The sequence below is a fragment of the Peromyscus eremicus genome, chromosome 7 (assembly GCF_949786415.1).
Source record: "Peromyscus eremicus chromosome 7, PerEre_H2_v1, whole genome shotgun sequence".
In the NCBI taxonomy this organism is placed as follows: domain Eukaryota; kingdom Metazoa; phylum Chordata; class Mammalia; order Rodentia; family Cricetidae; genus Peromyscus; species Peromyscus eremicus.
The window spans coordinates 24268938-24294325 of NC_081422.1; the positions used below are offsets into that span (position 1 = coordinate 24268938).

Sequence of the window (25388 nt, forward strand, 5' to 3'; positions counted from 1 at the left end):
AGTGTTCCTCCTGGAAACCACAGGTAATTGTTCTTATCTGGGAGGTGGGCTGTCCTGGGAGCCTTTGCTATTCCCGAAACCTAGGGAAACTAAAGTTTTAGGACAATGATCTAAGAAGTTCAAGAGCCTTTGGGAATCTGGATCAGGAAACTTTAAAAAGGTGACAGTGCCCAGCTTCCATTGTCTGTTTCTTCGGCCTTGAAGGAGAAAAATGTTGGGTAGGTACCAATGGTTTCTCCACAGACAACTTGAACGATGAGCATGCTTCTATGTAGAAGTAAGCAGGCGATCAAATGTAAAGTGATCAGATCCCAAGTGAAGACAGAGATGCCCACTCTGAACTTACTCTAAGTCATCTTGTAGCCCAAGCGAGGAGTTAGTATTCCCTTCTGTGTACTCAGAATAGCATCTTGTCTAGTTCCTAAAGGAAAGAAGTGCTCAAGGGAGAGTCCGCTGAGCAGCAGTTGGGGAGCTTGCCAAAGGCATGTTCTCAGGCCCTTCTAGCCCTCTGGCTGGAAGTAAGGGGAGCAGGGCTTAGTGGCCTAAGTTTTTCATGTTTACAGAGTCTGGAATCCTGTGTTTTCAGATGTAGGTTTGCCCAAACTGCTGCCTCACCTCCGAAAATGAGAAACAAAAACAAAGAATACTAAGAAAAAACAACTCTTGTAAGTCCTGTTTCACACTCAGTAGAGTTGGAAAGTGACATTTTTGCCTTCCAGTCCCCGAGGTACCTTTCAGGCATTTCTTGGCTCACCCTGATTCTTATTTCTCCCCACTTTTCCTCACACTACAGGTGGCTTAACGACACAAAAAGGATGGGACTAAATGGCTTTCCTTTCCTCTTCAATTATTTTGTCATTTATGAAAAACATTAAGTGCTGTAGATTTGTGCAACTGTGATTAAATACAGCCAGCCAAACACTTCTGGCTTTAGTCCTGAGATTATCAAAGCTTCACATGAGGATGCCCATCACTGACTGCCTGAGTGTGAGTCCCCTGTTTTCATTGACCCAGCTGTTCATGGAGACTAGTTACTGAATATCTCTGTGCCTCCACTTCCTTATCCGAGAACTATGGATAATACAAATGGTTTCTCAAAGGTCATTATGTGGAATGGACACAAGAGGTGAAAACTTCTCCCAAGTGCTTCTAGCAGAACAGCTAGCAAGTTCTACAACACAGCTGTAATGAGTTCTGTTCCACCAAGGACTACTAGGTAGGGTTGGTTTGGACTGTAAAGATTTCACATGTCTAGGAGTTTTCAAGACATCAGAAAGTTGTCCTTAACCTTCCTCACCTTGTCTATGACTTTCTCTTATTTAGCATCAAACATGCTCCCCTCTGTGCTCCTTGCTAAAGAGGGTCCAGCACATTTCCTCAAACTGCAAGGAAAGAGCCCAGGTTTTGAAGATCACTTAAGCACACTGCTCAAATCCTTCCTGAGTTTTCTGCCCTGCTGTTCATTGGACCATACAGAGCAGAGTCATATGGTGCTAGGAGGAAGCCAGGAGCCAGAAGCCAAGAGCCATCATGCAGAAGGCTGCTCTCCTCTGCCAACCCCACCAGTCCACTGGGTTTCTCTGCTGCTCATAGGTTCTGAGAACGGCTTTCTCTAGCGTTCCACAGATATTCCTTTCTGTTTGTATTTCATAACCATGGATGAGACCCACCTAAAGAGCAAGTAAAAGAAGACAGGACTGTTCACTAGGATGTATCTACCCAAGGGCACCAGACCCCTAAGGATACTTGGGTTCTGTTCTTCCCTGAAAGGATGGGTTTGGATTAATAAATATCAAATCACACATCTCTGCTACAGCTGTAGTAATTTGCAGGGGCTATGTGCATATTCAGTCTGCAGTTGCTGGTCCCATATGAAGACAATAATAGCTTATAGGGAAATGGATTTCAAGATGTGTAATTCTCTCCATCTGTCCTGAGTACCTATGGACTGCCTCTCTTTGGAGTATGCCCCTGTCACAATCATCCAGGAGACAGTATTTTCTCTATTATCTCCATCACTGTTATCTTACCTACAGCATCCTGTCCTTGAGGAAGGCCCCACAGTAGTAAAGCAGAAAAGGCTTATTCTCACAGCAGTAGCAAAATTCAGAGCAACACCTTGAGTCCTCTGCCCTTGAACCAGAGCTCAAAGAGATGGTTTTCACAGAGGGCAGCATGACTTAACATATGAAAACAGCATTTCTGAGCATAGTGAGTTAAACCAGATGTTTCTAGGGAAAGAGTAGAATGTCTATAATAGCCATTGGATGAGCCCTGGTAAGATGTTATCAGTACCCTTTATCCAGGTACTGAGAAACTGAGTGAATGTAGTATTGGGTTACAAATCCCATTACAAATCATGTATTTTTTTTCAGTTGGTTGCTTTAAAAGGAATTGAAAGAGGAGCTAATTGAACTGTCAGCTGTGAGACTATCAAAATAATTTTTTAATCTATATTACTGTGCAGTTTTTGCCATATATCTTGGAAGGCATTCAGAGAATTCAGTGTCATTGCTATAGGAGATTTTTATTGCAAGTTTTGTGCTTATGTGAACAAGGTTTCTTTAAAAGTAAAATAGGATAGAATTGATCCTAAATGCTATCTCATTGTAGAAGTAAATGATTTCTTAATTTGTGCTATGAAAAACCGGGCTTACCCACGTGATTAAGCTCTGTATTTACAGTTCAAGTTAACTTTTTATGGTTAATTATTACTTAAAATGTGCAAGCTATCTATATTGTTTTGCCAATTTTACATTTGTAGTGATAACTCATTTTAAAAGCAAATATTATTACTTGGGGTTTTATAGCCAAAGGACATAAAAGAAATTTGAAATTCAATCTCTATATATTTTTGTTACAGATAAATATGATAGGTGATCAATAAAATGTTTTCAAGCATAAACTACATCCTGCTGAGGACATATAATGGAAGGATAACCTCAAGTTCAAAAAGGAACAATATATACTTATGACTTTTAGAGAAGAGCTTGTTCATGAATTTTGAAGGTAGATTATCATGGTTATCAATCACTATAGTGTTCAAATTCCACTGAACACACACAGACACACACTCTCTCTCTCCCCCATCAAAGAAATTATCTGGAAGGTTTATTTTAAAGTGAATTGTTTCTATAGACCCAAAGTGAATGATTTGAAGCTACGGTTTAACTGAATCAGTTTACAGATATGTTGAAGGTTACAAAATTGCCCAAAAGAAAAGTCAGCATCTTCAGTGGCTCTTTGTCACCTGTATTCAGTGTGGCCCCTGAACGTCTCAGAGATTGGCCTCTTTGCCAGCCTGTGTTCTGAGGAAGTCATCTTTCTCTTCAACCTGCTTGGAGCGCCTCTGCAACCCACCTAGTATTAGTCAGATTGTGCGGGAAGCCTTGTTGTTCTTACCCGGACGTTAAGACTCGTTCGTCTCCTGACTCGTCTCCTGTCCATGCCAGGGCACCAGCTCTGCTGCCAATCTCTTATGTGAGCTCACAGCAGTAGGCTGTGGATGTGCACATCTTTGGCCCCTCATAGTACATTCATTCTCGCATTGCATTCTGGGTCCTTCTGCATCTCTTCTCATGTTCTTAGCTCCTCAGGCACATCTGCCAATGTTCTTCCCAGCTACAGGCAGGTTTGTCTCTCCCTTGGGCGTTGGTAGCAGCAGGTTACACACAGCAACAAGCAATCGTCATTTGCATTCCCAGCCCGGGATAGCTGGGGAGACTGGCTGAAGGATTCTCTCTGATTACAGGCCACAGTTGTGGGGTGAGGGAGGAGTATAGAAAGGAAGAGGGGAACCACTGAGAATCTCACCTCCCCTGCAATCTTCAGAGGTAGCTGGGAGCGCCTAAGAAAGTCCTGGTTTTCTGAGGTGAATTTTATTCATCTTTGTGCAGCTTAGGGGCACAAGGAGATTACCAACACCTGGGAGGTCTGAGGTAAATAAGTTCAAGTCTTGATTAACTACAAGTTAAGTATTTGCTCATGGATTATCTGTGACCTATTTGAAATACTGATCTACTTTCTGTCCCTTGTGCCTCTGGGTCTTTGCTACCGCAATGTGGTAAATGTGCTCAAGAAATATAAACTAATTTTCATATAAGCCTGAGGGTGAAGTAAGAGGAAAAGCAATGTGCCAGCAAGATATTCATATACTATGTTCCTAAATCAAGGAGAAATGATTTTGTATCATGGCTTCTTCTGGGTAAGTCAAGCCTCTCTTGCCTTGTGTTCACAGAGTTTCATTAATAATTGATTGTCTTTGTTTAGTATTGTTGCTGTTTCATTTCCTCCTTGCCATATAATAGCGCATGTATAACCTCTCTCTCTTTTTCCTCTCTCCCTCCCTCCTTCCCTCCCTTTCTCCCTCCTTCCCTCCCTCCCTTCCTCCCTCTCTCCCTCCCTCTTTCCTTCTCTCCTCTATTCCTCATCCCCTCTCCACCCTCTCCCCACATCCCTCACAGGTGTACCATAGATGATCGGGTCACCAGAGTAGCCTGGCTAAACCGCAGCACGATCCTCTATGCTGGGAACGACAAGTGGTCCATAGACCCTCGAGTGATCATCTTGGTCAACACGCCTACCCAATACAGCATCATGATCCAGAATGTGGATGTATATGATGAAGGTCCATACACCTGCTCTGTGCAGACAGACAATCACCCCAAAACCTCCCGGGTTCACCTCATAGTGCAAGGTAAGTGACAGCTGGGCCTGGGGCTGTTGTTCCTTTTGGAAATGGACCAGGAGAGAAACCTTGGTCTTTGTGCTTATGAATAAAGACACAAAAGGCCACTTTCCTCTATTAAATCCATAGGTTGAGAATTGCAAATCTTCTAGAAGTTTTTCAATTTTTTTTCTTTATTTCTCTAGCCCTTTGTTCTCACCAGGAAGCTTTTGTGCATATAAGGTTGAACTTTCTTAAGAAACTTAGCATTTGAAGCTGGTGCAGGATTCAAACACAGATAAATGCAGTATTAATCACAGAGGCCTTTATTTCTCTAAGGCTTGTTCCATAATAAAAGGCTGATATCGATGTGAAGCTGGCCATGTGAGCTCTAGAACGATGCTGAGTTCTAGCCAGTTAGGTCCTGCTACGTTTCTCCTTCCTCCCAGCCCCACAGTGGAGCCAAGAGAGAACTTGTCAGGACGGTATCTCCAAGCCAGTGGTGGAAAAAATTCATCTAGTTAAAAGGAGCAGAAAGAGTGCTTTTACATCATTGTCCATTCTTCAAAAATCTGAGTTAGTTTAGCCCAAGCATAGTATCACATGTGTTTTTTGATGGTTTTTAATTTCAATTATACTTTCTAACTAAAAATAAATAATCTCAGATATCAGATAAAAGATCTTGAGTTAAAACGACCTGCAGAAAGCAATCATAAGATTTTGAAGACCATGTTAAGGCAAGGCAAGCAAAATAAACTTATTTTGAATTATCCCAATTGTCATAATGGCTTAAAGCATTATGTTATTATGATAAGAATGAACTGACAAACAGAAGAACTCCATCATCAATGGCACATCCTTCCTCCACCAAATGAGAAGCTTGGGTTGTTCTCTCTCATAGCATCCAGCTGGTGTCTTAGAGACATCCACTGAGCTCTCAGAAAAGAGCCTGAGTGTTATTATCAATTTCAGTTTATCTAATTCCATCTGCCACAGACTCAACAGATTTTTGAGTTCCTTTTTATTTTTTTATTTTTATTTATTTATTTATTCATTTTTGGTTTGTTGAGACAGAGTTTCTCTGTGTAGCTTTGGCACCTTTCCTGGAACTCACTCTGTAGCCCAGGCTGGCCTCGAACTCACAGAGATCCACATGCCTCTGTCTCCTGAGTGCTGGGATTAAAGGCATGTGCCCCGCTACCTGGCCTCCTTTTTATTTTTATATTGTGAAATGTGAATTCAACCCTTCTGTAGCCAGGAGGTATTTTTGTTTGTTTGTTTGTGTGTTTGTTTTAATAAGATGTAACTCATTTCAGTTGGTTTCATAGAACATAGTAGATGGGAGTTAGTGTCTCTTCACACTCAAATCACTTAAACTATTTCAGATGCCCACTTTTCCCTCTGGACAGTGCAGCTATTACCAGCTTAGTATTTACATGTACCTCTGTGGACACATTGCAATGGAGGTATCGGGCCAGAGATACGTTTGTCATAACTTGTCTTCCTCCACAGCTCTTCTGAGAGACACAATACTAAAGCTTGGCCTCTGTCCAATCTCTGGGTTCTTCTCTCTGCCCCACATGATTTCAGAGATTCAAAAGAGCCTGTCATGACATGGGCATTTACAGATGTTGCTGGTTTCAACATCTATGTACCACCCAGAGGGTAGGGGATTGGGTAAGGATGACTGCTTGGAGACTCAAGATTGGTTGCTATCTAGAACTAAAGTCATGGACATGTCCCCTCTCAAAGGACAGTGGAGACATTGGGTGAGATTAGTGGTTGAAGATGGGTTGAAATGTTTCAGTATCTGATTGCCACTTAGGCTTGATTCCATGGAGCTAAGATTCTCAGCCTTGAAGTTGACACCTCCATGGCCTTCAAAGCACAGTTGTCTTCACATCCAGAGGGTGTGGTGCTGAAATGAAAGGGAAAAAAAAGAAGCTGTCAGGTGCTGTAGAGAAACAAACTGGGACAGAACAAGGCTGTTGGCATCAACAGAATAAGACAAACATATAAGTAGGTGAGAACTGAGACAGGGCACCTGGAGCTCACAGGAAGTGGTTTCAAGAATGATGCCTCTACAATGCACTTTGGGTAATTCCTAGAGTGTGGTGTGGAATCCTATAATGTCATCAGGTGTGTGTGTGGGGGGGGAGGGGAAGACTCATGGAGAGTGTGAGAATTGGGGTACAGGGCCAACAGCTTCCCTATCGTAGAAGTCAGCTCCTCCCATTCTCCAGATCCAAGGCCCAGCCCTATGTAGCTCTGGCCTCCTAGGACCTTGTGGAGTATAAAAACAAGCCAGTAGGTGGCTGGAGGATAGGGATGCTCTGCTACCGGAACATTCCACACATGTCATTTTCCATTAAGCGAGAGGCCAAGAGCATGAGCCGGGCAAGGGCATTCCTGCCCATCCTGGTGAGCAATGCGGAGTCCTCAGGGGGCAGATGCAGCAACCCTGTTGCTCTCACTACTCAGTGAGAGAGAAACCAAGGTCCTCTATCTTCCCAGCAGCCATAGACTTTTGTCCAGTCTATAGATTAATTTTTCAGACTCGGTGTTAGTTCAGGTTAGATAAAGATAATGAAAGTTTCCTAATCCTCTTAAAGAAGATTTATCTGACCGAGTAGAAAGCTTTTGGAATACAATAAGGCATGTAGAAAACTGAGGCCTAATCTTGCCTTTAATTTCAAACTGCTGATGGGTATTGATTTTACAATAAGAAAAACTGAAAAATTTCCGAGATGCAACTTGTGTGTTTTTTTTTAAAAATATTTATTTATCTTCTGTCTATTTGACAGTATTAATATCTCATTACTGCTATGAACTGGGTGCCATTAGCAAAAGGGAGGGTGTCTCTTGCAGTGTCTAGTTTTGTTTTTTATTTTTATTTTATTTCTTCTGCAGTGTCCAGGCCTCAGAGATGCTCTGCCATGGTTCTTGATGCTTTGTAGACTATTGTAAAGGGCATCTTTTTTTTCCATGTGTCAGATGGGACTGGGTCCCAAGTCTACTTTTTATAAGCCACCTTCATTAAAATTCAACCATTGTTCCCTCAGGTACTTCTTGGCCACTAAGGAGTTCATTTTATGCTACCACCTAAGCCTGCGTAATAATGTCGTCTAGACTGTATAAAGAATGCAAAAGAAACCCAGAGCAGTGAAGGATTGTGCTGTTGGTCAGCTTAGTCTCAGTAGGAAAATTCACTAGGCAACCTCCTCAAGGATGTACTGCAGGGCTGGGGAGGCGGGGAGTGAGGGAGCAAGAGGAACAAGGAACAAGTTGCATCCCGTATACAAATGAGTGTCATGAGTTTGGACTATGGATCTGCCTGGAGAAATGCAGAGGCACCTAGGAGATATTGTCCAAGGGCAATGGTGAGAATTGGTCCTTAATGCTCTGAACAAGGAAGAGATAAATGAGAATAGCTCTATTTTTTTTTAATTGGGGAAATGATGGTGGCCTTGGCTAGTAACTATGGAGAAAAAAGGCTGTGACATTCTGAAAGAACAACATCATATAGATGTGGTAACACAAAGATGCAGTTATTGCTTGATACCAGTGTCTGAGATTCTGTCATGTCAGGGGTTTACTAACTTGATAGTTGCTGAGCTGCTAAGGCTAACTCTTCCTAGAGAACAACAAGAATCATGACTTATTTATCTCCAGCCCCATCAATTAGCATGCCGAGACACTGCAGGCACTTGGGGGTGTTTATCTGTGAGGTGATTCAGCAAATGGATCAGCATCTGAACAAGGGATCCTGAAGCCTCTATAAGCAGACAGGGTGGGGAAGGAAGCCAGGCATTGTTTGGTAAGTTTCAGCAGCTAGCAATGGAGAAAATTCCCTGGAGGAGCCGGCTAGACTATGACAAGCTAAGTTGGTGTGTCATAATAGGGATGCCTGCCACAGATTGCACACATTTATTTAGTACTGTTCAAAGATGCTCACAATCTCCGTCTCATTTGACCCTCCCCCCACCCCACAAACCCTGGGAAGCAGCAGTGCATCGACTGTTATCTCCTTTTGCAAATTAGGCAACCCATAACTGTAGTTTGGGAAGTTGGGGACCTGCCATGGTCCCCAGTGAGCCAGGAGTAGTGCTGGGTCTTGAACCACAATCACATTGATAGAGGGAAATCAGGGTCCTCTCTTGGAGTTATTAGTCTCCTTAAAAAAAAAAAAATCAGAAATGGACTCAAATGAAAGCTAGTGACAATTTTTTTATTGGAATTTAAAAAAAATAAATAAAACCCCAGAGCAGGCATGCTGCATACTTCACCTGCTGTCCAGAGGGGAGAATGGAGAAGAGGAGGGAAAAGCCATGCCATTTAAGCTGGCATGGAGGTGAGTCACATGGTGGACCAGCAGCTAAATGCAGGGCAAGGAGACCTTAGAGAAAGAATAAAGAAGCCAGAAATATTGACAACACCCAAACTGGTAAGGAAAGCATGCTTAGGAAAGAGATAGAAAAAAGAAAAGGAAAAGTGGGCAGACTTAGGAAGCTGCATGGCAGTAGGTTACTGCACTATGGGTGGGACTCTGGGAAGGAAAAGTACAGTATCTCATTAAAGGGCTATTCATTCTCCCTATCTTTTTAATATGGCATGTGGGGAGAGCCTGCCTTCCTGGAGGTGGTGTCCTTGCCAAGTGATTGATCCAGCCCAACTGGAATATTGGATTCCACCCAGGCCAGAGATTCTATTCTCTTGACCAGAGGTTTTCCCTCAATGGGGTTTTATTGTTACTGTAAAAATACAAATGTAAGGTCCACATCTCAGCTTCTTCCCATGCCTCTACTGCCAGCCATGCTTACTTGCTTCTCTGCTCTAGAGCTATGGAAATTTTCTCTGTTTTTTTCTTGTGTATTATTTTGTTTTGTTTCTTGCTGCCGAAACTGAATTGTACCATTAGAAATTAAGGACAAAGCTCCAAAAAGAAAGTGAGCAGTGAGGGAGGGACTGCAAAGCTGCCATAAATGGCACAAAGAGGCTTGGAGAGAGGCAGAAAGAAGATAATTAATTTTCTAGTAGCTCATCCCTCCAGGGGTACACATTTTAAATGTTACCATTTTATCCTATGTAAGTACTGAAAACCCCGACTCCTTTGGGGATCCAGGATTTAATTGTCATTCTAATCTTCATTAACTCTCAACATTCTGAAACCTCAGCAGATCTATGAGTTCTGGGGGTCTGGGGTGTTGCTATTTGTTAGGAATGGATGCAGTAGGGAAATTTGGTCTGTCTTTGCTTCAGGGGTGCTGATATTCTCCATCTATTCTCTCAGCTGGCTTAGAAATCGGTGGCCTGTAAGGTATTTCTCTTCATGGAATGCACGCTTTTTGCAAAGCCTAGATTTATGCAGAGGCTTAGAAAGGATGAGTCCTAGGCTGAGACAGCTCAGACGGTAAAGCACTTGTCGTGCAAGCATGAGAATCTAAGTTCAGATCCCAGCACCCACATAAAGATGCAGGCATGTAATCCTAGCACTGGGGAGAAGGGGGATCCCTGGAGCTTAATGGCTAGTTTGTGCTGAATTAACACACTCCAGCTACAGTAAGAGACCCTGCCTCAAAAAATAAAGTGGAGAGAATTGAGGAAAATACTGTGGCCTCCATATACATGCACACAGCACAGGAACGCATGCACATACATGCACCCACAAGCCCACACTTGAAACAGAGGTAGAGGAACATGAACACTACTAAAGTCACACATACAAGACTCTACAAAAGCTTCTGCGGTTTCTGTGTACACAGAAGACGTGGGGTGTTTTTACCTGGAGCCTGTTTAGTTAATGTCTGATGTTCAGTTAACATGTAAAGAAACCTGATTTTCTGCCCACCCAATGCCTATTGCGCCCCAGTCAGCTCTGGGATTGGCTACATTATATACTAACCATATCTCAATTGATCTTTGCATCCACGCCACACAATATGCATCATCTTTATATCTTACAAATAAAGAAACCGAGGCTTAGATTGAAACTGCACTGGCTGATAGAGCTAGTAAGTGTTTTAAATTCCCTCCTCTACATTTATTCATTTGGGTTAAGCTTTTGGCACCAGAGAAAAAGCTATCAAAATACAAATAGTCAACAAGGCACTTTGCATGCATTATCTCTTTTGATTATTCCTTACAAAATCCCTGGAAGACAGAACAGAAAGTCACCACTCTATAAAGCAAGAAATTGAGGTTGAGGGAGGGAGGAGTGATTTGAATGAATTAGGCTGGTTGGGAAGTGGCCAAGCACCTCTTAATTTAGGTATTTCTTGCTCTGTATGCCCCAGTATTGTGTCCCTCTGCCACATTGCTAACGTAGAGTTAAGTGAAGAGGCGGGAAACTGCTGCCATTTATGGGAAAACAGGTTCTGAAGGTGCTAGGGAGAAAAGCCGATTTTGAAGCAAAGGTTCTGGGGTGGGGGCGCTGGCACGCGGGGGGGGGGGGGGGGCGGGTTACAGCAGGCAGTGCGGGCAGAACCACGGAGCACAAGAGTCTTCAGAGACTAGACCATTTCCAACTCCTCCTTTGAACCAAACCCCCTTCTCCCGTGCTTTTTCCTCTCCCAAATATTACACAGTCGTTTGAATTAACGTGTATAATTATGAGCTTAAAGAAAAGCAAGCAGTCAACCTGAAATAAATTTAATTTATTCAGCCTCGATTTTAAATTATAATCACACTCATTCTTCATAGGAGCAAGGTGAAAGAGTAGAAACGAACAAGCCTGGGCATGAGAAAACTTCCTCTCCACCCTGAGCGTGGCTCTCCACATTGTAGGCCTCTGTCTTTAGGACATTGCCTTCCAATCTGCTTATCCTGGGATGAGCAGAAAAACTGATTTTGTGTGTACATCATGCACACTTTAATCCTCTCTGGAGCGGCTGGTGAGATGGTTCAGTGGGTAAAAGCACCAGCTTCCAGGCAAGATGACCGGAGTTCCTTCTCCTGGACCTACATGTTGGAAGGAAAAAATTGATTTCTCACAAATTGTCCTTTGAGACACTAATACACAATGGCCTACCCCATTCACTAACATACACAGACACACAAACACAAACAAACATTAATAAATAAAATCCTGTTTGTATGTCTCTGTCTCTGTCTCTCTGTCTCTCTCTCTCTCTCTCTCTCTGTCTCTCTCTCTCTCTCTCTCTCTCTCTCTCTCTCTCTCTCTCTCTCTCCTGCTCTTCCCCTTCCCCTCCACTTCCTCTCCCTTTGTGTCCATATATTCCATTTTGAAACAAGGTTCTGAGCCAGGATCTATAAGCAGCCGTTCAATGTGTCTGTGCACATGAATCATACAAGTTAAAGGATCCACAGTATAAAATGATGCATCTCTGGGCTTCATTTCCCTGGTTTTGGCATGAAGGTGGGGATGGGATGAATTGCCCATGTCAAAGTCCTTTCTGATCATTCTGTCTTCTCTGTCTTATGATTCTTCAGTATAATTTCTCAAAGGAATTTTTTGAAACTGGGATTTTCTGTCTTTTCTACTTTTCCCCACTGATGCGACACTAAGAAATGTTGCTCACAAACTAATTTATAGTTTATTTGAACTCTTTAGACTTTAGGGGCCTCTTGATAGCATCATCTGAATATCGTCCACTCTTTGGGTTGGAAATGGTAGAAAAATGATATCTCTCATCCCTGGTTCACCTCTGAAAATTCACACCAAACTGTTATACTAGTATGTATGTATGTATCTGTCTGTCTGTCTGTCTGTCTGACTTTCTGTCTATCTATCTAGCTATCTATATATCTATCATCTACCTACCTATCTATCTATCTACCTACTATCTATCTATCTAGCTATCTATCTATCATCTATCTAGCTGTCATCCTATACATCACCTCTATTACTTTTCTTCTTTTTCTTACATTTTCATGTGTGTGTGTGTGTGTGTGTGTGTGTGTGTGTGTGTGTGTGTGTATGTGTGTGTGTAGATACACACACTATGGCTACTTTCAGCTTTCAGCTCTCTCCTTCCACCCTGTGGTTCCTGTGGATCAGACTCAGTCAACAGTCTTCTTTGCATGCACCTTGACCCGCAAAGCCATCTCATGGGCCCTGCATATTGTTTATTAAAGGAGCAGAGTGACTCAGAAGGCAAGTGAAACCACAGAAGGAATCAATTATGGCATTATTGTTTTGAGGAGACCCTCTGCCTATGATAAAGGAAGGTGTCTTGGGAACCTTCCTTCACAGACTAGAATTGAATATTAATAGTTTGCTTGTTTGTTTTCTTGGCTCTGGCAAAATACTTGACAGATTCGACTTAAGAGCGGTTTATTTTGGTTTATGGTTCAATGAAATTCAGTCCATCATGGCAGAAAAGGCATGGTGATAGAATGATGGGATGACTTGTCACATTGCCTCTGCAGTCAAGGAAGGAGATGAACTCTGAGCATACCAGGCTTCCGTGCACCTTCCCCCTTTTACTCAGTTCTGGGCACTTAGCCTACCTCCTCAGTGAAACATGCCTGTAAGCACACAGACATACCCAAGGCATGTGTCTTAGATGGTTCCAGAATGTAGTGAAGTTGACAGTAAAGACTAAGATTACACCATGCACCCTTCTCCTGTGCCTGACCCGAGCAGTTTCTTCGACCCGGGATTCAGAATGAAGTCCACACTGGGACTCTGGACAACAGTTCTCTGATCTCAGATTAGGTTAGTCTGCTGTGATCTGAACTTGAAACCCCTGGAGCCTGAATTGAAGTGAGGCTCACCTGATGCACCTAATCTCCCAGTTTGGGAAGCCTTTCATGATATGATGTACAGTGTGTAACAATACAGTCCAAAACACATTCGTAGAAAAGATGGTTTCCTTTTTAATCAGACTGGTTCCCACATTACTGTGAGGAGAAATACTGACCTTCGTTCAACTGCTTCAGAATGGAGACCTTAGCACTCAAGCGCTTTTGTATTTACACACATCCATATTCACACAGTATTGAAAAGTTTCACGTCTGTTTCTCCTGTGGCCTTTGAAACTCCCTGCTACCCTCTACTGCATATGGTGATCGGTCAGCTTCTATGTAGAAGAGGAGTGGGAACCATTTGGTCCTTTGCAGTGGCTGTCCTCTATTCAAGGTAGTAATATGAAGAGATGATGTTTTCCAAGGTAAATGAGACTCGAACAGATTTGACACAGGATGAATTCCTTGCCAAAGCCAAAGGTGGTTGACATGTCTGCCAAAAGGACATCCCTCTGCCTTCCGTTGGAGTCCAGGCTTGGGAAGCATGTGGGCTTGTTTTGGATTGAGACCGAGTTCTGACACGATCCAGGAAGGTGCTGCCAGTCTTGGCATCTGCTTAGGAGATATGTACAGAAGCAGAAGCCAGGAAGAGAAGTGGCAGGGCCTGGGTCTGTCGTCTGCCTCGTCTGCCATAGAATTAAATAAACCAGAGTCATAGCAAGCTTGTTCGCAGGATCATCGCTGTGTGGAGATGGAGGGGAAATGAAATGTCTGCTGTGTTCTCTTCAATTTGCATGATGATCTCAGCTTATGTTCTCAGGAGCCAGTCAGCCAATAGTTCCTATGGGCACAAAGGTCTTTTCTCACACATTCTGGTGTTGTGAGCAGAAGAGCAACTGTACTTCAGAAGGGTGAATTAGTAACGTCATCAATTCTCTTAATCCACTTCAGTTTGTCACACCCCTGTTTAGTCACACCATACCCTAACATAGCAACACTTGACACTTCACCCTCCAGGGATATTATTCATAGTTCAGCATCAGGGGAAATTTACTTCAGAGTAGTAATATCTTCCACAAGAGAGCAAGTGGCTCCATTCTTGGAGCCTCTAACCTGAATCCCTTAACACAGCTTTGAGCATCTAGTTAGCATGTGTCAAGTTCAAGAACAATAAGGATAGTAACTACCCATGGTGCTTGTTCTTATCTTGGCTTCTCAAGAAAAAAAAATACCCAAAGCCTTTGATTATTATTTATCTTGCAATTTTCTTCTATTGGTGGAGAAATAGAAGTCAAGCAAGGTTATCATAAGGCAACCATTACAAGAACCTTTCTAAATAGTCATAACCTTGACCAGTGTTCATCGAGTGGTGTGGCAATCCTTTGACTCGATTCTATTTTCCAGTTAACCTCAGAAGATAGTAATACTTTTCCTAATTTTTGAATGGAAAAACAGGATCAGAAAAGCCATGGATGTTGTCCTAGGCCATTAGCTGATAAGTCCAGGGCTAGGATTTTAGTTCAGTCCAGTCTACAGTGACAGCCCATCCCCCACTAGTTGGGAGGGCATTCCTCTGCTTTTCAGATCTTCTCAAAGCAGGTGTGACTGGCCTGCCTTGTTGTGGGCTCAGAATCTGCTGTCCTTGGAGTCTCATTCTCTATGGGACATTGGAGCCTAGATCTGTCTTCCCTAGACCTTTTTTTCCCTCCCCCCACTTTTCTCATCTTGGTAACCATAACTTCCTTCTGCAAGCTCATAATGGCTCCATAGCTCCATTCCCTGTTCATAGTGTCTTCTCTAACTTCACTCTCTCATTTCCTCAGCCTGGGCATCTCCACATGCTCCACACTGAACTCTCTTTCTTGACTCCAAAACCTCTTCTCTCCTCTAGATTCCCAATCATGTTTGTGGAAACGACACCTTCATTCAAAACTTTGGCTTGAGTTTAGTTCTTCCCTCTCCTGTCTTTCCTTTCTCTTCTTCTTGTTCCTTAAGAGTACTCCTACAGTGAAGACTCACATTCTCCTCAGGCTTCTCCCATCTTGACACTCTATGGTCAGTCTCTTTCTCATCTTGAGTTATTTTGACAACGTTGCCGAAGAACTACTGGTGCACGTGCTCAGATTTTTAAAATGTGTTTTTTGTTTTAATTGACACACAGTAACTGTGAATTTTTATGGTGCACACTGTGACATTTCAGTATATGTAAACAATGCATGATGATCAGAGTAGGGTAATTGGCAGATCCATCACCTCAGACATTTATCATTTCTTTGTGCTGGGCAGAATCAGAGAGTCCTCCCTACTAGTTTATCTTGAAATATGTGATGAATTGCTAATGACTTGCTTCTGATAATGACATTATCAGAACCTTTTAGATCATCGCTGAGGATCCAGGGGCCTCTCTAGGGTTTCCATGTAAATTTCTCTTTCTCAACTGTGACATCCTACATACTGCCGTATTCACATTTGTCCATATAGCCTTCCATCCCTGGCAGCCAGGACTCCTTCCATCCCTCCAACAACTCTTGTTTGACTGTTCTGCTTCTCTCTCGATTATCAAATCCTACAAAAAGCTGTGTTCCCCACTAGACCCTCATCATGAAGGAAATGTCTGTATTTTTGTTCTTTAACATGGAGATGACAGCCATACATGGCCAATAAGAAGCCAATAATATAATACTGCTATTATAACTGAGGCTCTGAATTCTAAGTCATACTTAATTGTAATTGAATTGATTTGGGATAGCTACATAGGACTAGGGTCTTTCACACTACAAACACTATTGTAGAGCTACTAAATCTCAAAGTCACAGGCTTCCTTTGAAACTCCAACCACGGCCGGGCGGTGGTGGCGCACGCCTTTAATCCCAGCACTCGGGAGGCAGAGCCAGGCGGATCTCTGTGAGTTCGAGGCCAGCCTGGGCTACCAAGTGAGTTCCAGGAAAGGCGCAAAGCTACACAGAGAAACCCTGTCTCGAAAAACCAAAAAAAAAAAAAGAAACTCCAACCACTAAACAATTGCCTGCACTACCTTAGATACCTGTGCATTTTTAATAAAGTTTCAGTTATTGGTTAATCTAACTCTCTTTTTCCCTTTTCTTATAATTTATTTGAAGGCAAGAGCAAGAGGTGAATTCATGAGTTTTACTACAGGTACTGCTTAGGGATGCCAGTCTAAATTAGCATGACCACATAAGCATCTGTTTAAAAAAATTACATTAGATTTTACCAATCCATAACCATAATACCAAAATATCTGAAATATGTTCTAATTATTACTGTGTGCAAGAGTGAGAAAAATATCAATTGTTCTTATGAAAGAACAAATGTGTCAAAGGATGGATTTGCTGAGAAACACACAGGAGATAAGTAAAGGCCACATCAGGAACAACCACATGCCTGATTTATCTTCTACTTCTTTGTGCTTGGGATAGGCTATACTACACTGTAGGCATCAACGATGTAGCTGTTGGATAAATAAATTCTTAGTGAAACCTTTGGAAACAGTCCATAATTTAGAGCTTCTGGACAAATGTTGTCACTCAGTCATTTTTCTTTAGTAGCATTGGAAATCACCCTCAAACAAGCTGCCCCCCAATGGCTACCCTGGCAGTCATACCTCGAAGTGTACAAACCCAGCCTGCTGCAATGAATTTAATGTGTAGATTATGTGCTCTGATTGGCCAGCTAGCAGACATTAATGGACAGTTAGCAACTGTGTTCAGGTCAATTAATTTATATTTGTATTTTGCAAACTAAAAGTTGCCCTGTTAGATTATTGATTCTTTGTCCCTGTGTTCAATTTGTTTTTAATTGCACCATTGCTGGGCCAAACCCTCCCTCCTGGCAAGCCAGCAATAAATCTGCCACCATCTCAACAATCAACAATAAACATGTCTCTTCATGTCATTATTAATATGTCTCTTGGATTGGTTCATTACCATGGTTAACAGTTTATAAGAGGCAAGTGGCACACTGCCAGGAGGAGTCCTTTTCCCAGGGGCTATTTTGTCATGGTGGGATTGATGCTCTCAGTCCTGCATATGTCTGAGAACAAGGGTCTGGGATTTAATTTAATATAGCTGGAATTCTAGCTCCCTAATCCCTTTTATCATAAACAGCTTTAAAAGAAGATATTGTTGAAACAGAGATTCTACTCTCTCTCTCTCTCTCTCAATTTTTCTTTTCTCTTTTCAATTTTTTCTCTCTTCTTAATCTTCTTTATTTGCCCTTAATTTCTGTTTAGGTAGAACTCAGACTGTCAAAATAATACGACAGCTATTTGGGCTTCGGACCATCTCTAGATAAGTGAACTATGCATCCTCTGAGTATTGAGGTTTCATTATGGGATATTTGCCAGTTGAGGGCAGAAGGGAGTTCCCTGGGTATGATGAATGAATGGCTGTTAACAAAGCTGCAGAAATCCTGCACTCAGAATGTCACCTAAATTGAGGTCAATCCCAGAAAAGAATAATCTCTATCTTATAGAAGAGATGCTCATTAAGTTTAGAATTGTTATTGGCTCTTTTAAATATTAGAGATTTTAGGGCATGGCATAGAGGCTAAATGAATTTATATTTTCGTTTAAGAGGTCCTCCTTGTTCCAGGAATATCAAAGGATTATTCCAAATGAACCAAGAAGTTTGTCCTAAGCTCTGTGTGCCCTGAGATTTGATCACAATGTGAACCTACACCCTCTCTCCCAGGTTGCAGAGGAAAAAAATGCTAGCAATCAATTGACTGTTCTAAGATGCAGATAAATGGCTTGATTTGTTATTGGAAGCATGGACACAGTCCTTGGCACATAGCTCTCCAACACAAGGAAAACCTAGCTTAATGTGTGGGGCTGTTAATATTGATTACCAAGTTGACAAGGTTAGAATCACACTGGAGGCACATCTGGGAGAAACTATCCAGACTAGGTTAGCCTCTAGCCTTGTGATGGATTCTTTTGATTGAATTAATTGAGGCAGGAAGACTCACCCTGAAAGTAGACCTGGGTATTTCCTGGACTTGGGTCCTAGACTGTATAAAGAGGAGAAAGCTTGCTGAGTGCTAGCATCCATTTCTCTCTGACTGTGGACATAATATAGCCTGGTGCTTTAACCTCCGGTTACTGTGACTCCCCTGCCATGATGGATTATAACCACAAACCTAGAGCTAAAATCAGCCCTTTATCCCTTAAATTGCTATTGCTCGTGTGTTATATCACCACAAAAGGAAAAGTAATTAAGACAATGCTAGATGTGTAGTCTGAGAAGACCCTAAGGAGGCTAGGAATATGGACACAGAGGAGGAGAAATTACCCTGGGAGGCATAGAAAAAAGACACCAAAGGAAAGAGATGGAAGGGGATCCTGGAGGTGTCTCAGAAGACACAGTGTATTGGATGGAGGACACAGCTGGAGTTGAGGGAAGAATAAGAATTGGGAGAGTACCTGGGAGAAAGCAAGAGATGCAGTTTCGGTCACTGGCATGCTGAGCAGAGATTAACCACTGGATAGGGACAGGAATGCTTTCCACTCATCCCAAGATGAAGCAGGCTACTTAGTTCCAAAAGAGAAATAATTGCCTAGTCTCCATCAAAGGCTTTGCTTTCCTAAGGAAACTTTGTCATGTCACAGCACCACAGGGGCATGCTAAGGAAGAAGAAGCTTCAAGCTTTCTTGATGGGCTCACTGTTACATTCTAAAATGCATCTTTGTTTGGTATGAATTCCCTGAACTGCTATCACACCTGCAATAAAATGACATGAGATGCAAAAAGAAAACTTCACTCTAGTTTTCAGAAGAAAAGAAAAAATGAGAAACTCTGGCTACTGCATATAACATCTTTTGAGTGCCCACTTTCAACACCCCATAGACATGAGTATTAAGTGACAGACCCTGAGCCCTGGCCATGCAGATTCAAAGTACCAACAGCTGCTGCAGAGAAGGCAAAATAGCTACTTAAGGACTAAAGCTTCCTGCTCCTTAGCTCAGCATCAGCAGGGTGGGAAGTAAGGGGACAGGAAAATCAAAGTTCTTTTAAAAAAATTATCACACATAGAGGTAAAATGTCCCCACAGCAGGAAAGAAAGTGGAAAACATACCAAATCAATCACCTTAAAAATAAGCCTTAAAATCTTCCAGTGTGTAAGATGTTGGGGGAGGGAAGAATGGGCCCAACAGCTGGAAAATGTTTTATTAAACTACATGCTGACTGCCACGGCACACACAAGAAAATGCAATTAAGGTCAGGCCATTAAAAAGACGCCCAAGGATAGCTCTGAGAAAGACCAGGAGGCAACCAGCAGGTGCCCAGACAGCTTTCAAAGGAAACTCACTTTGAAAAAGTACCCACTGGAAGCTCGAAACCCCTCAGACCTAGCCGACTTTTCCTGAGGGTTTGCAGCCTCCTTGCCCTCAGAGGAGATGAAGATGGCAGCTGTGGGGAGAAGATGCATCCAAAGAGAAAAAGTGAACTTGAACATGGGCAAATTCTAGCTGTGGTCAGAAATCTGGTCCTGTCTTCATTTTAGCTGCAGTGTTCTTGAGTACTTCTTTTACACATGCCCCATGGGAACATACATATTCAGGTAATGGTGCTATGTCAAGTCCAAAGTCATCTGAGCATCACTCTGGACAGCTTGCTGAGTAAGGTAGACCAGATGCCTCTAAAACTGTGACCTACCTTAGCCTTTCCACCATATGCCATCTGAGCCTGGCCAGTTGACATGAGCCCAGCGCAGTATACAAGCCAACTGCCCATGGGAGGGGTCAGATTGTGCTGGACCCATGCCTTAGGGAGCAGCTGGCCTTCTTACTGTGATTCACAAGAGCCAGAGATCACAGTAGGGACATGCTGCTCTTCTCTGGGCCTTTGCCAGGGCACAAGTGCCCAGCTGGTCACCAGAAGCATAGGGTGATGGTGACACACTATAGAGTTTGACCTTAGTTGTCCCACTGAGATCCAGGCTCTGGGGTTAATGCCCAGCTTGGTGCTCCTGATACCTAGTAGATACTAGGAGCCAGGCGCTAATGTGAGGCTTTGGGACATTGGAGAATTGTGACACTGCCATTGTGTCCACCACTTCCTGGCCAGTGTTGTACAGTTTTCTTCTTGTTTGTGCCCCCATCATGCCGAGCCGTGTCACCACAGGACAGCAAGCAACACAGTTACTGGATCAGAGAAAGGAGGATCCAAACCAAGGCAAAATAACCATTTTCTCTTGTCCTTTGATCACTTCAGGTATCTGATAGACTGGTCGAAAACTGCCCTCAGCTCACTGTCATCTACCCATTCTTCAGGGAGCCTGGGCTTGCTCACTCCTGCTGGCCCAGCCGTTAACCTCTCTTTACCCTACAGGAAACTCCCAGTGCCTACTCCTCCCTACCCAGCACAGTGCCCTACCATTGTCAACACCTGGAGAGATGCCACTTGCTCTCAGGCCTTCCTAACTTCCAAAGCTGCTAGGGAGGGCTGTCACAGCATGCCCTGGTCACTGCTATATGATTTCCCCCACCAAACCACAGGTACCACAAGACTAGGGAAAAGGTGATACTTCCCCGTAGACAGAAGGGTTTGCCTCTACTGCATAACATAGGACAAACATTGATTAGATGCTCAACAATACTTATTGAATGTGTCTGGCATCTTCCGAGCACCCAGTCAATATTTAATGATAAAAAATGAAAATATTTGGTTGAAGTGAACTAAAACAAATTGACTTAAGCATATCTGGACATGCAAAAATAATCAACAAATTGTACGTTGTATAGAGGGTACTGTGTGTAATGTGGCTGAATTTTTAATTGATTCATAATTGACTGTACTTATTTAATGCTTATTTCATTACACATTTACATTGTGTAATGATCAAAGTAATTCCTATGTCGATCACCTCATATAGTTACCATCTGTTTATGGTAACATTTAAAACTGTCCTTTCTAGTGATTTTCGAATATACAGTGCATTATTGTTAACTATAGCCACCTTATCACAGAGCAGAATACCAGCACTTATTCTTATTGTTCCTATGTAATTGTGATGTTGTCCTTTGATCAGCCTCTCTCCAGAGTCCTCGCTCCCAGGATTATTTTTGTGGGGGTTGGTTGTTTTATACATATATACATGTACATATATATGTCCATTATTCAACTATGTTCTCCTACAGGGTCAACTCTCTCAGTTTCACATATGAGCAAGAGACAGTGGTATCTGTCTTTCTGTCTTGCATATTGCACACACAGGAATTGAGACACTCTTCTGCTGACTCCTGGGTTCTGAGTGCTTTGTTCCACACCCCACAGCCTCCATTCCACCCCCTACCACTCACTGGCACTTGCAGGGCAACCCTTACTGCCTAGTACCTCTGGCTAGAGACTGCGGGATAAGCAGTGGTGGTGGTGGTGGTGGCGGCGGCGGCGGTGGTGCACGCCTTTAATCCCAGCACTTAGGAGGCAGAGGCAGGAAGATCTCTGTGAGTTCGAGGCCAGCCTGGACTACAGAGTGAGTTCCAGAACAGCCAGGATTGTTTAACAGAGAAACCCTGTTTAAAAAAAGAAAAGAAAGAAAAAAGAGAGAGACCTCGTGCTAGCAGTATGCCAGTAAAACTGGGGCACTGTTGTGTCTCTTGCCATGGACCTTAGAGGTCTATGGAATATGAGGGCAATTCTGGCAGAGAGACCATGTTTTCTAAGGCTCAGAAGAAACATCAGCTGCAAAGTGCCCACTGTGGCTGAAACAAGAGTGGTTTTATAGAGTCTGTTGATGTTAGGAAGGAGGAAACAATTTCTGGGTGTAATACAATTTGGAACATGCCCCTGTTTTCCTCAAAAGCTATTGCCTCGCAGTGATTTTCTGTCTGTGGTGACTGAACGGTCCCTAGGCTACAGCTACTGTGGAGAAAAGCGATGGCAAGTGACCCCAGCAGGTTCTGTATCTCAGTCCAGGGCTTGCTTATTCATGTGGGGTGGCACATAACCTCTCCTTGTTGTGATGACTCCAAAGTTACTGCTCATTCTTTCCATACTCCGGTGTCTTAATCCAGCTCCCTCTAAATGGGCAAGGGCACTGCTCTGAAGCAGGAGAAGCCTCTTTGGAAGGCCTGAGGGCCAGGCCAACTCTGCCAGGGCATTTGCATATATTTACATAGAATTGGGCTGCAAGCAAGGTGATTATGCACAGTTCTGCTCTCCACAGTGGAAAGACTGTTTGGATTCAGGGGCAACTTGAAGTTCTCCGAACACAGCTAGGCAATGATTGCTTTTCCCCTGAAGAAGGCAGGAGTGTGATTGATAGGGAACAGCAAGGGGCCCAGGTGTCAGAGGGATGGCTCCAAGAGCAGGAGTCATCCAGCTGGGCTCTTGCCTTACTGGCTCTCGCTTCTCCTGAGTGTCACCTTGCACTTAGTTAGGTGAAAAGTAAAGACTGCTGCCTCTTGATTTTGATCTCATGCCTCTGGCAAGCTGCTGGAGAGTTCTCCTCAGTGAGCATTCTCTGGTGCCTCTGCTTCTCTCAATACATTCTACACATCTCTCACTGAAATGCATCTTTAGACCACAAGCCTCCCTCCTCTTTCGCCGTGGGTTGAAAACCTCAGGGGTCCCAGACCTTTTTTAGTTCCTTCTTAGAAATGCAGGTACCATAGTTAGCATCATGTTCCAGTGTATATAAAACGTAAGAGTCTTCTTAAACTTCTCAAAGAAATAACTGCCTGGTTATAAGAATACTATGTGATTCAAAGCACCTAGAAGATGACCCCCAATACCCATCAATTGTGCTCAGATGTGATTAACTTTCCAGATCTGTCTCATGATGAATAAAAATGTGGAAGGAGATTGTCTCTGAGTTTCATTCATGCTCTGAGATTCAGATTTTCATTGCTGGACAATGAAACAGTTTATACATTTATACTGCCCTCTCTCTCTCTCTCTCTCTCTCTCTCTCTATATATATATATATATATATATATATATATATATATATATATGTATATATATGCACACATATACATATATGTGTGTGTATGTATGTATATATAAATATATATTTTTATAGTTGTGCTTCTGTGTATAATATAAAGAATCCTTTCATACCTACCCTTTATTTCATGTTTTCATTCACCTCACTGTGTTTATGAACAGCTACTATGTGAAAGCATAAGCTGCAATCTGTTGCTCATCATCACTGTTAGGTCCTGTGCTAGGTAATGATGATCAGTCACTGTAAAGCACCACCATCTGCCTTTAGAGGAGTGTTCTGTCACCTTCCAACACTGGAGGATCCATACCAGGAGGAGAGACAGCTTGGCTGTGTCCACCCCAGCAATACACAGTGGAGGAGGCTCACAGTGACATTTGCTCAACAGAATTAAATGAACCACTCCTCCCAATTCTAATGTTTGTGCTTATAATTATATTTTTAATAAAGATGGGCCACCAACCAAGGGGAAAGAAGTCACAATTCTGGCTTTTTTATGTTGCTTTTATTAAAAAAATTAAAACCTGGGATTGAAGAGATGGATCAGTGGCTAAATGCGCTTGCTGCACGTACAGAGGACCAGGCTCTATTTCAAGCACCCACATGATGGCTTACGGCTATCCCTAACTCCAGTTTCTGGGTATCTGGCATCCTCTTCTGCTTCTGTAGACACCAGGTACACACGCCATTCATTTGAATAAATGCAAGCAAAACAGCAATACACATAAAATAATAATAGATAATCTTGAAAAAAGAAAGCCTTTGCTTCTGCAAATGGTGCACCAGAAGAAAAGTGGCCTCTCTTTACCCTAGACATCTTAAGGTATTCTGGGCGGGTCTATGCCTCCTGGATATACCTAGGCACTACTTCACATCAAATCCATTCAGTTTTGTTTTGTGGTGGCTAAGGCTAGTCTTGACTGGATTTGGAAATAACTAAAATGCAAATGACTGGATACTCCTGGGGGGGAGTTTCTTGATCAGATATTTGGAGCAAGAAGACTAATTCTCCATGTAGACAATAACTTCTGGTGGCAGCCCACATGAAAAGACATGGAAGAAGGAATCTTTTGCTCTTTGCCTACTTGATCTCACTATCAGTAGCAAGTTCATCTACCCTGTTGCTGTGGCATCTCTTTGCTAATGTTAGAACCAGCTTCTTCAGGATTCCTCTGTAGACCAAAGACCTACAAAGCTTTTTAGGAATTGTCTAGGGCCTAGAGTCTCAGCCTTCAGTTCTATGCCAGGACTGCTGAGACATTTAACTCCATGGACTAACAGCTACCAGATACTCAGCCTCTCCAGTGTAAGACACCCACTGTTGGACCTCATAAAGCATGTAATGTAAACTAATCTAATAAATTTCACACACACACACACACACACACACACACACACACACACACACACACACTGTTAATTTTGTTATTGTATAGAACCCTGACCAATATACCTGCTTACTTATTAGATACCAATTATTTTCTAGGCTAATTTGCCCTCTTCTCTTGAGTGCTCTTACTCATATCTAGGATGGAGCTTAGGCCTGATCACCTCACTGTTCCCTGTCCTAATGATTGGCAATGTCAGACACCTAGGTTCTTGATTTAAAAGTACAACTGTAGTCCTACACAACTGTGCTTCCTTCCACCTCTTAAACCCAGGGGCCCATCATAACCTCTTTGAGACATTATAATGAAATATCACAAGGTCATTGTCCTAACAATAGAAATGTATTTTCTCAGTCCCCGAGGCTGAGAATCAACCCAAGGCCAAGCTGTTAGTAGGATAGTTTCCCATTGGAATGTTCTCCTTTGTTTGCTGACAGCGTCTTCTTGTGTCTTCAAATGGCCTTTTCTTGGTATATGGAGAGAAAGAGAGAACTTTGTAGCAGGAAGGTTAGGGATCTTGCTGCAACCTCATTTGATTTTAATTGCATCCCTTAAGAACTTTCTCAGAAGACTATATCATTGGGGTTATGTCTCTATGTGACTTTTTTTGTGGAGACACAAGCCAGCATATAACAATTATCAAATGAAGAAATTTCAGTTTG

General features: G+C 42.7%; 1 protein-coding gene across 3 annotated transcripts in view; it reads left to right on the top strand.

The window, feature by feature from the left end:
- Positions 1–25388, top strand: part of Opcml (opioid binding protein/cell adhesion molecule like) — a 507406-nt gene that overhangs the window by 257224 nt on the left and 224794 nt on the right. For all 3 annotated transcript variants that reach the window (XM_059266732.1, XM_059266733.1, XM_059266735.1), the window contains one exon: positions 4464–4696. In XM_059266732.1, coding sequence (XP_059122715.1) covers positions 4464–4696 — 233 coding nt within the window. The remainder of the gene's footprint in view (positions 1–4463; positions 4697–25388) is intronic.